General features: G+C 39.4%; 1 protein-coding gene across 2 annotated transcripts in view; it reads left to right on the forward strand.

The window, feature by feature from the left end:
* The window catches only part of LOC118343084 (formyl peptide receptor 2-like), a 10,149-nt gene extending 1,080 nt beyond the window's left edge, over window positions 1-9,069 (forward strand). Inside the window, exons 1-3 of one of the 2 annotated variants that reach the window (XM_035681834.1) lie at window positions 3,049-3,151; window positions 5,501-5,675; window positions 6,438-9,069. In XM_035681834.1, the coding sequence (XP_035537727.1) occupies window positions 5,508-5,675; window positions 6,438-7,331 (1,062 nt within the window). In that variant the 5' untranslated portion in view covers window positions 3,049-3,151; window positions 5,501-5,507 and the 3' untranslated portion in view covers window positions 7,332-9,069. Of the gene's footprint in view, window positions 1-3,048; window positions 3,152-5,500; window positions 5,676-6,437 lie in introns of those variants that run through there. The other variant, XM_035681833.1, reaches the window with a different exon arrangement.
* Window positions 9,070-11,976: the final 2,907 nt, after the last annotated feature.

Here is an 11,976-nt window from a genome sequence, read left to right on the forward strand (position 1 = left end):
TGCCCTGCATCCATATTGCTGCTGCTGCTCTGTAAGCCCCACCACCACCTCAGAATCCACCTGTAGGCTCCGCTAGGGGTTAAGGTATTTGCCCATGAGGTTGGAGCCTAGACGCCAAAATCTAAATATGCTATACCACTTTAATAAACATTTCAAACATGAGTCGTCTGACTGAACTGAGGTAGTTGTACAAAGAGATGTATGTATGTGCTCCCTCTACTACCCCTACACATATACAACCCTGAGCATCTAATGGCCATAATAATAACCAAATGTCCAAAATAATTCTGCAAGATGTATCTAAACAAAATATAACATGCTAACGCTTCAGGTTGTGAATAGACATCATGACCCCATAAGCACTAATTTGGTGATTTGGAGGCCAAAAGTCATCTTGTTTGTTACAATATAATTTAGATGACTATATTTTAACATGTTAGAACTTCTAAATTCAGGCCAGTGTTAACCTGACACCTTCTGGCTTTTTGTCGCTGTGTGAATGTTAAAATAGTTAAGTACAGGAAGTCTTTATTGGGCTGAGGTTATTCCTTCTTTCTACCACTACAAAGACTGAAGCTGCTGTGTTGTTTCAGACTGTTTTAGGTCAGTGTGTCTGGAAACAATGACATTTCATCAGCATCTCAGAATTTGTAGATTTTCAGATTTTCTATTCAATAAGCCTTAATTTTACTTGTGATACTTGAATATATTTAGCTGTAAATCTGTTTACTTGTAGGTCATTGTCACAGTGTGAAAGGTGAACTGCTTACAAATTGTTACTGTAATGTTTAATCAGATTATCACCACATAATGCTTGCATATGAGGGGTTGGATTAATCTTGTTCTCACAGTGGTTGGAGGTTTGTGGTTGCTGCAGATGGAGCGGCCTTGGAGTCCAAATGGTTGTGACTGTGGTATTTTGATGCACTTCCTCTCAGCATTCCCAGCGCAGTGTTGTTGACGGATGTGTCAGGGTTTCTGAGTTGTGTCATTTTTAAACATCTGCTTCATGTTAACAAATGTCCATTTAATGTAAGAACAGCAACAACAGTGAGCCAGTGTCTTCCCAGCTATCTGGATTAGGACCCGCTCGAAAATGAAATACTGCATCTCAAGGGGTGATCCTATCCTTTCAATAAATTGGCATTCATTGAAATCTTTACGTTTGTTGGGATGAAATCTTTCATGTGCTCAGCTCTTCATGGGAATAAGCCTCCGGTTGACAGGAAGTGAAGTGGAACTGACAACAAGTGGAGCAACCAGCACCAGTTACCTGTAGGAACTCATTGATTGTTGGTACATGATCACCATAAAACAAAAACAGCTAAACATTTTACTATTTTTTTTTTTTAAGACTTATGTGCTGATCTTATAGTGACCAGTTGCACTATGCCATGAAGGGGCACGTTCAGAGGGGGGCACCTGAAATCTGATTGGCCACCCCATTATCCTTATCCTTACCACCACACCACCACAGTGTGCTACGTTTTAAAGATAAAGACCTAACATGTTTTGACTCTGCATGGCGCCTGATATTAGCAACCCTGAGGTGGCAAAAAAAGGGCAAATTCATCCGTCCATTTTTCATTAATGTGTCTGTTTTCATTGTCAAACTTTTCTATGTTTTCTGTCGTCTTTACAAAAAGGCAAATCCAGTCGCAGCAGCACATCAGGTGTACTTGTCACTGTACTGTCAGTGCTTCTGCACACTGAACAGAACACTGATGCAACTTCCCAATTAACAGCTAATGAACATTATTATATATTATATAACAAACTTTTTTTCCCCTAGTGTGAATCAATTTCATTTAGTGCACCTGCACTAAGAACTTCTTGCATGCTTGTGCAGCAGTCTTATCAGATTGTTTACCCTCTGAAACTGACAAACATGGTCTCTAGAAGAAAGAAATTCAGAGAAATGTCGCCTCAAATGACAAACAGCATGAAATACATGCGTCATAGGAGTCTTGAATTCTAATAATTATATTCTGCTCTCACAAACGACTCTTTCTCTATAATTCTATTATTTTATTTCACCCCTTAACGTAATTCAAAGTTGGAAAAATGCCCCCTGACTGTTTCAGACCTGTATCAACTTGTTCTTTTTGAAGCTATTTGATATTCACATTGCACCAAATACCAAATTAAACCTTGTATATTTGATAGTGAGTCAGTGAGGTTTAATGTTCATGTCGTGTTAGCTGAAGGATCTCTTAAGTTTACTCAAGTACATTACATTTGTAATCCATTTTATTTAAGAATATAATGCACTTTTTACTCCTTTAACGGTTGCTAACTTGACTACTACTCCATTCATTCCTATAAAAGCTGCTCAGTGGTGCATGAAACCAAAAAAGCCACTTCCCACTGCAAAGAAATGACCCAGATGAAGACATCACATAGACACATACACAGAGACTTCCACTGATAGACAAAGTTATAGAACTAAATGGATAATTTTTTTAATTTGCTGAGAGTGAGGGAGGTAGCTGAATTGAAGAGTGTAGGTATGCTTTAAAGGATCGGTGTGTAGGATTTATTGGCATCCAGCATCTAGAAGTTGCAGACTGCGACCAACTGAATACCACTCACCTTCCAAGTGTGTAGGAGACACTACGGTTGCTGCAGACTCCTATCTAGAACCAGTGTTTGGTTTGTCTGTTCTGGGCTACTGTACAAACATGGTGGTTCAACATAAACATAGATAAAATCAGCTCCTTCTTATTTTCAGCTGATTATACACTAATAAAAACATACACACTGGACCTTAAAGTAAATGATCAGACTAGTTCTTCTATCACTGCTGGAAAAAAACAAACAAGTTTGCCAAATTCTGGAAAACCTTGTAAGAACCTCCTCGCCTTTCTGCGTCCATTCTGTGTTTAGTGTGTCTCCTTTTTTAGAATTTGTACCCGTTGTCATGCCAGGTCGTGTCATTGATGCCTTCAATAATAGCACCAGCTTCCACAGTAAATGGGGTTGAGGATGTTTTCGTGTTTTTTTTTCTTCACTTTTGAGGTTTAGCAGCACGTCTTCATTTCCTCTTTTGAGGTCAGCCGCCTTTCCTTTATAAATGTCAGAAACCACTTCTGTACTTGTCTGTTTGACTGTTTTCTTTCTCTTTGAAGCTCAGCTGTATTTGCTACCACTGGTAAGATCTCATTTAATTAATGAAATATCAGTTCCTTTATAACAGAGTTTATATATCTCGTTTGACCAACTGAGGCTTTCTCTGCACCACACTTCACTGGCCTCTTGCTGGTTTGGTTACAACAGTTGGATGTTATATGTTATGTGTCTGTAGATCTGATATGTCTTTAATCTGTGGCCACCGATCACAGTGTCAGCTGTCTACTTCACTGTGCTGACTCATTATTCGTACCAATACAGTTCTGTGCAGATATATGTCAGCTACTAAACCTGATGATGCACCGCTGACCTATTTTGCCTTTTCAGCCTTCATCAGTTCCACAGCTACCTGATTGTTTATTAATTTATTTTCATCATGCAATATTCCCCAAATATGTTTTTTGTCAATAATGCATTTTTTTTTAGGAAATATTTGACTGTATCCAAGACAAAAAAGATTAGATATGAGCATGAAACATTTTTTGGTTATTTGCCTTTTAACATCAAATGAATGATCATCGTATCTCATTAAATGTAAGATCATAATTTGAATCTCTGTACCTTCAGAGATACAGCTCAAGGTGGCTTGATTTGCTAGTCTCTGTCAAAAGCAACCTCAACACTGTTAGAAGCTAATAGCAAGTTAATCATTGATACTGTGCATCGACACATCAGCTGGAGTTTGTTCAGTTGTGAAGATGTGTGAAGTTGGCAACTAAGAGCAGGATTGCTAAGACGCTTGCATCTCTTATCCTCGTGTAGGGAATCCCAAATTTTTCTGCATCTAGTTGAGATTGGAACGGCCTGCAATATTTCTTAAATAAAGGAAAAGCTGCTCTTAAAATCTCCTTTTCCTATTAATTCCAGAGTTTGAGAAAACACAAGATTCATTTAGTAGCTGTTGTGTTGTGCTTTGTCATATTATTTCCATTTGACTGAGCACTTGAATGACTTGTGTGTGTTCCACTGGTAACCTTGAAGATATAACAGATACTTTGTATTATATAAATGAAACTCTGCAGCCTGCACTGCAATTAGTTAAAATAAGTACAAAAAATATAGTTAAGTCCATAAAAACACTTCTTTGGAACACAAAGAGATGAAACTGATATTAATCTTTGGATCAAACTTCAGGTAAATTAGTTTATTTAGGGCCTGGGATGTTAACGTAGACCTGTTGCATAAGCAGGTTTTATTAATTTTAACCTTCACATGCTGGTTGACAATTATCCAAATAGCCACTCAGTTGTCTCCATTGCAACAGAGGTAACAGGTACATTTGTGTGAACTTTAACTCACCCACGTGCATAGTTGTATTTTAATGCATCACCTTGTTTTCACGCAGTCGGTGGCCAGTAAATAGACACGGTGGCATCTTCTCAGACAATGACTCAGCTGGGTACATCTGACTTGTCCACACACTCATGTTCATTCATACAGTCCAATGTCTATTTTCATAGCATCATATAAAGATTGAGGCTTGTGATCAGAAACTTTTACTCCTTTAAGAGCCACTGAACCCATTTCTTAAAGCTTGTGACTCTCTTATATTGTTTTTCCTTGATCTCGACTGTCGGGTAGTGGAGTTTAGTTTCTTGCCTGTCACAGTCCAAGACGTCATGGGCGTAGTCTGTGGAAGAGGAAGTAACCCAAAACACAAACTGCATTTATAACATAGACACCATACTTTGTTGACTATGAACCAGCATTTAGTCTCTTCATCACTGTGTAGAACAATGACAGAAAACTTCTTCATATTCCACTGACACACTGTAGGTAATCAGTATTGTACCACATACCCTGATGGTTGTTCACCTGTCTGGCTCACAGACTGGATCAGATGCACTTCTGGGGGGTTCTGTTCATGCTAGAATAGGATTTGAAATCCTTCTACAGGAAAAAAGAACACATTGACTGGCACAAATGAATAACTTGTGTGCACATATTCTCCACTTAAATCAACAATTTGTGTCCTCCAACCATTTAATTTATTGCTTCAAATTTGTAGCATTAGCTTCCATATTTTAATATTGATCATGGAAAATCTAAGTGTGCTGCTTAGGTTTGACTAAGATACAGTATGTGAATATACTTTGGGGATTTGGCTGTTAAACACAATGCTACTTTGGCATTCCTTAAAATCATTTATAAAATATAAAACATTGCTCAGGTTTGTTAATTTGTGCTCAAACGTTATTTGGGAGAATAACTAGATAATTGAAGGGAACGAATGACTAAACTGTGCACAATCCAAAGTTTTACCCATTGTCAGGCTCCACTTTGACCATCATATGACAGGTTAAGTTTTCATGCAATATACAAAAGTAATATGGTGTTAAGTTTTGATGTTCGTGTATTATCTGTCTTCCAGTCACACAATGTTTCCCAATGCGTCTCTTCGCGTCTCTTCCAAGAAAGACGAGGCAACCACAGTGGACATTGACGCCATCATGGACAACGTCTCCATTGTCCTCTACACACTGACCGTCGTGCTCGGCATCACAGGGAACTCAGTGGTGATCTGGGTGGCCGGATTCAAGCTCAAGGTGGATATACAGAGTATAATGGGCTGCAAATACTTTTTTTTGGAAGGAATACATGATTCCCTAATGCTTATTGTCCTTTTAATTTCTATGTATTGTTACCTACTATTACTGATTAACAACATTTGTACCAGACACTAAAAACCACACTATATTGTTTATTTTGCTCCATAATTATATCGAGTTAGTCAAAGTAAAATTAAATCAAACTGACAGTAGTGTCATACACCACTGTATTTTGTAAGATTTTTCTTATTGTATAAACCAAAAAAGAAATGAAAACCTTAATTTAACCTTAATAATAATAATAATAATAATAATAATAATAATAATAATAATACAACAATACAATCAACAACAAAGCAATACAGCATTACAATCAACAATTTAAGGATTCAAGGTTATTTGATTGTCGTTCACAACAAGGTTATAGGATGACATTTTGATACAGTTACAGTCTTCAATCAAGACCTATAACAATAAAAAATAAAACTCTTGAGATATCGAGTGTCTCTCTTATTAAAGCTCCATGTACACAGATACAACAGCTTAAAAGATGTGCTGCGCCTGATTACGGTTGCTAAGCTATGATTGAAGCTGTTCGGGGGATAAACTGTAGCACTACTTTTTTTTAACCCTAACTTTTATGGTTTCTATATGTATGAGAGTAAAATAGTAAAAATTCCTCTGAAATTCTCCCTTCCTTCTTGTTTATTCACTTCTCTCTTTCTCCTTCTGTTTTCTTCTCTTCTTCTTTCTCCTCAGCCAAAGGTCACCAACGTGTGGCTGGTGAATCTCGCCATAGCGGACCTGATCTTCTGCTTCACGCGGGTTTTCTCCCTGACGAAGAAGCTTTTCTTCGACCACTGGCCCTTCGGCATCTTCCTCTGCAAGTTCAACGGCTTCTTCAAATATGCCAACATGTTCTGCTCCGTGTTCTTGTTGGCTGTGATCAGTTTGGACCGAGCGCTCTGCATCTGGCAGCCTGTCTTCACCAAGCGACGACGCACCCTGTGGGCCGCGAGGGTGGTGGCTGCCTGCGTCTGGGCCGTTGCGATCATCTTCAGCACTCCGTACTTCATCTACCGCCAAGTGTACCTGGGGAAGAACAACCTGAGTAAATGCTCTCTGGATGTGAAGGAGGCGGCGCAGGGGGACAACACTGCAAAACTGGCTCTCTACTCCATCCGCTTCCTGTGTGGCTTCTTGTTGCCCTTCATGGTCATCCTCATCTGCTACATCCTGGCCGGGGTTGGCATTCGGCGCACCCGCCTGTCCGGGAAGTCTCGCCCCCTACGTATATTAGCATCGTTAGTCGTGGCATTCTTCCTGTGCTGGGCGCCGTACCACTGCCTCCTACTGGTGAAGATGGTGGATAGTAAGAACATAGTGGTGAAGATCTGGCACCCTATAGCGTCGGGCATCGCCTACTTTAACAGCTGTGTGAACCCGCTGTTGTACTTCTGCATGGGGCTGGATGTGCGGGGGCGGTTCAGGCAGAGTCTGGCGGGGGTGTACAAGAGAGCTCTGGCGGACGACGTGGACGGACCGACGACTCAGTCCAATGAACGCTCTCTGGATGACAGCACTGTGTCGAAACCGAGTACGGTTGCGGCGGCAGGAAGGAGTCAGACAGCAGTGGATGTAGCTAAGGTTTGAGCCTCTAGCTGAGTTTCATGAACACATCTGTAAGCATTTAAGGACCGTACTGGTGTTTTTTTTATGTTTTAACTCATCAAAGTCACAGTAAAATGATTGGGCGGCTCAAAATCATTCAGGTAACTCTTTCACACCCTGGAGATTGTAAGGTGTTAGCTGTAAACGCTGTTGTGCATTGCACCTATATTGCATGTTCATATTCATAAACAAATTCATAGCAATAGTTCCAGTGGTGGCAGATCGGGGTATGTACAGTGGGAGGTAGTAAAAGGGCAAACTGGTTTCTTTCATCTGAGGTGTGAAATTTCCATGAGGTGCAAACGTTGATGAGATCTGAAACTTGAGATGCATATTCCATCGCAATAGCATCACAAATATCAAGATGTGGGTCAAAGTTAATTGGTAATGCAGTTGCAGGCAGGGAAAATCTAGTAAAGAATGCTAAATGAGGGTAAAACTTCTTTAAGCAGCCTAGTTGTGATGGGGTCTAAGAGACGGCTTAGTGGCTTTAATGAAGAAAAAACTGAAGTTGGTTGGAGAAGGTCAGTGGGAGAAGAGCAGTCTGAGGTTGTACAGCTGTTGTTTGAAAATAAATTGGTACCTTAAGAGGGCAGGAGGTGATGAATTTTGTCTTTAATAGTTATTATTTAATCATTAAAGAAGCTCATGAAGTCTTTGCTGAGGGAATACATGGCTCAGTAGAGCTGTGACTCTGGTTGTTCTTTATGCTTTAAGATGTCTTGCCAGACTAAACAGGATTCTTCTAGCTTTCAAATGTTTGTGCTTTTTGCTTTAATTCAGGGTTTTAGGGATTATATCATTGGGGGCTTTGTTTTATCATCTTTTTAAGAGGGGTGAAACAGTCAGTTGTCATTCGCAGTGAACTTGCAGCATTATCAACAATTCTATCTATTTGTACTTTATTGGCAAAGACATGTAAAACCACTGGTATGGTCCTTGAAGATGTGAGAGAATATTTTTTCTATTGTATGTAAAAACTACTGTAAGTCTTCTCAGACTGCAGTACATTCTTGCATGCAAGATCATCCCCAAGCTAAGCAAGTTACTAAGTGTTTTGGAGATATTTATTCAATGTGGTTTTGTTTTATGTTTGTCTTTATTTGTCCAAACTGATCTGATCTTGCAGTGAAGAGACTGATTGAATAAATGTTCTCAAACTGTTACATGTTGATATACTGGGATCAGAGTCACAAGTCTTTATGTTTCATGTGATTGGAGTCACAGATGAAAAGTGGAACTGTGATAAGTCTGGAGGAACAGCGAGAAAGGCAGAGGGAAGTGAGACTATAAAAGGAACGCCTGTAATGGCTTAAGTCATGACACTGTCTGGTGTTCAGGGGTCAAACTGAAGAATAGAAGAATCAAAACTGAACAGTAACCACTCCATTTCAAATAATCTGTCACTTGGTTTCTATGCATATTTTCGGTTTCTACCATCAGAAATGCTCGAAAGGGTCTCGACAGCTATGAGTGTAACTGTAACCTTAGTACAGAAGAGGGAACAGAGTTTTATGGCACACATGGATAATAAAAAGAAGCCTATAAGCTGGTCAACCAGTGCAATGAACATCATTTCTTAGCAACCAGCTCATATAACACAGCTGCTGCTTTGTAGATTACATACACATCAGTAGGATTCACGTCTGTGCAATCAGACTGTTTATCCTGAATCACAGTTCTGGTAAAAAAGTAGGTTTTATGGTATTTTGTTCAGCAGCGTCATGTTAAATGCTGATGTAAGTCTATGATTTAAAATCCACTGCAATGAAGTATAGTAAGCTTTGTTCTACTGTTTCTGTTTTCTGTAACATTTCTGTAACACAATAATATATCTTTGTAAATACTATTATTACATTATATTGTAATGTAAAACAAAATAAAAGCTTTTCAAGTTGGGAGAAATTACAGTTGTGTTAAACTGTTTAATTGTGCAAAGGTTCATCATCACCACTGCTAAAAGCTATTACAAATGTAACAGTGTTGGTGGATAATAAAGAGTGTTATCTGTGTGAAAGATTCATAAATAAAGATTCAGTCTATGACTCACTAGTATTTGACAGTTTCACACCTGATTTACGTCTAAGGCTACATTCAGACCAACTTTTGCCTTTCTTTTAAGAATGCACAATCCACAGGTGCAAAAGGGCTGCAGCAACAACACAGAGTCTTCTAGAAAGAAAGCTGAACCAGGCTCAGCAGTTGTTGCCTGTAATGCAATACGACATCACCCGGCAAGTTGATGCACATTCCAGGTAGAAAAACAGTATTTTAGTAGTAGTTGCAGATTGCATCTCTCTTGCGTCACCCTCTCCTTGTGTGATGGAGAAACTACGATGAGCGGCCCTGTCTAGAGCCAAATGGAAGGCAACCTGTGGAGTGAATACTGAGTATTATATTATTCTATTCCATTTCTGCCAATAGATCCACCTACATTTAACACACTACACCTTCAAACACATGAATCTTTTACTCAAACTGGACCTCTTGGATTGTATTTCATTCTCTCACGTACGTTAAATAACACGCAAACTGACAAACAAACTCTACTCTGCAAAACAACTACTTTTTTTTTCTTCGCCAACTGAGGCTCAACTTATCTAATGACATAATTTCTGCCTACATAGAAGCTCAGCCTTCTAACTAACACCTGTAAAATGAAGATAAACTTTTATAAAAAAAAATATTTTGTCCACCAACATATGGCAATATCAAGCTTTGGTTTATCTTAGTCCTTCCTCTGTAAAGCTGAAAGCTTTGAGATGATATAAACAGACAGATAAAAAGGCAAAAGAGGATATGACCTTTCTCTTTATAGCTGGATCTGATACAAGATATTGTGAAACCACAATTCAAAACACTTCGCTGCAGACATACTGAAGCATACATCAGAAGCATCTCTAAACCACTCTCTGCCTTTAGGGGGGGTCCCTGCGATCAGGTGGTTAGTTTGGGAGGGGGAGCAGAATCCTCATTTTGGTACCGCTATGGAGGGTTTAGGTTTGTTTGGGTTTTCTATTTGCATTGAAACAGACAGAGAGATTGGATAGACAGATGACAAGCCATGCTGCTATCAGATACACTGCACATGCACACACTGCCACCTGTGTATGAATGAGTAGGTTACAGCTTCTATACATGGCAACACACACATTCACACCTCCAGTCTAGAACTCAATTCAGACATGAAGCGAACTCAGAGCACATCTCCACTAAGGCTGCACAATCCAATACACGTGTGATTTAATAACTAAATAATTATTCATATTTTTAGCTGCAGCTTCACAATATACATGGATACACAGAGGATGTTTGTGTTTTCGTTTCCTTCAGATGAGTGCAGCTGTTCATGGGGAAATAGCAAACATTTTCTAAAAAGTGCTTTGATCATTTCTTTGACCCGGAACGTTCCACCTCCTTTTATTTCAATCAGATTACACGTTTTTGAGCACTTAAAAACACGACTGTCTTCTTGTTAGACGTAATAGGGAGACATATTAAAACAAAAGAATTCCAAAACATCAAACATCCCGTGAAATGACGAAATCAGTGATTGTCTTTGTGTCTATAGAGCTACAGTCAGTAATTAGAGACAAGGACAGACTCTTGCGCACATTTGAAACCAGCACACTGACCTTTACATACAATAGGCCTAATTGAAGCTCAACAATGGAGCAAAGTACACAGGAAAGATCAGGCTGCCAGGGCCCAAGAAGTTAAAGTCCTCCTTGTTTGTTTTTACATTGTGTTTCAGGACAGTTCAAACATTTCAAACAACTCATGAACTCAGCTGATTTACCCAAAACTGGCTCAACTTTAGCATTTTTAAACATTTCTATGCAAATATTCTTAACACTTCAGACTACTGATTACTGATTAGTTGTTTAGTCCATACAGTTTACAAATTGTAGTGAAACATGCCTGTCACACGAACCCCAAAAATAAAGCGTGAGTGAAAGTCTGTGTTGGGAGGAGGTTGTGGTGGACTGCTGGCTCAAACACACCCAGACTGATTAAAGATTCTCGATCATATGGATCATATTTTTTCTATCAGGCTCCTGTTTCCACGCACAGAGAAAGCTTTCAGATTCAGCTCTGGAAGATTACTACCTCTGTCAGTTGTTTATTCTAAACATTCATCCTGTGTGCATTTGGATTTGAAGGCATATGAAACATTGCAAGGCAACACGAGTATTGACAGCAACAGATAAAAAAAGAACAAAAAATGAATAACAATAAAAATAGAGAAATACATAAAAAATAAAACAAGAAAAAATGAGCTGTACGTTGGCCGTGCCTCTGGGGACGAAGTCGCTGCCAGAGCGGAACCCAGGCAGATTAGGCCAGCTTTCTCTGTTTGTGAACTTACTTTTTATTTATTTGTTCCCTCCTGGCTGTCCTTGCTTTCTCCTACTTCAGACCCGTGGGAGGTTGCTGGCCTGTCGCAAGGTCAGGTCCCCTCTTGAGTCGCCCCAACCCCTGCAGGAAGGGGCCTGTTCAGTTGGGTCAAGGCCACTTTTTCACAACGCTGTCCCATATCTGTCCACTCCCTCCATGCATCATTTCTTGGGTTTAAATGTTGCTTTTTGCATAAATTGCATATTTGATTCTAAGAAAACATTATCAG

This window comes from Morone saxatilis, unplaced genomic scaffold, assembly GCF_004916995.1.
Source record: "Morone saxatilis isolate NCDOM2014 unplaced genomic scaffold, NCSU_SB_2.0 Contig9, whole genome shotgun sequence".
In the NCBI taxonomy this organism is placed as follows: Eukaryota; Metazoa; Chordata; class Actinopteri; family Moronidae; genus Morone; species Morone saxatilis.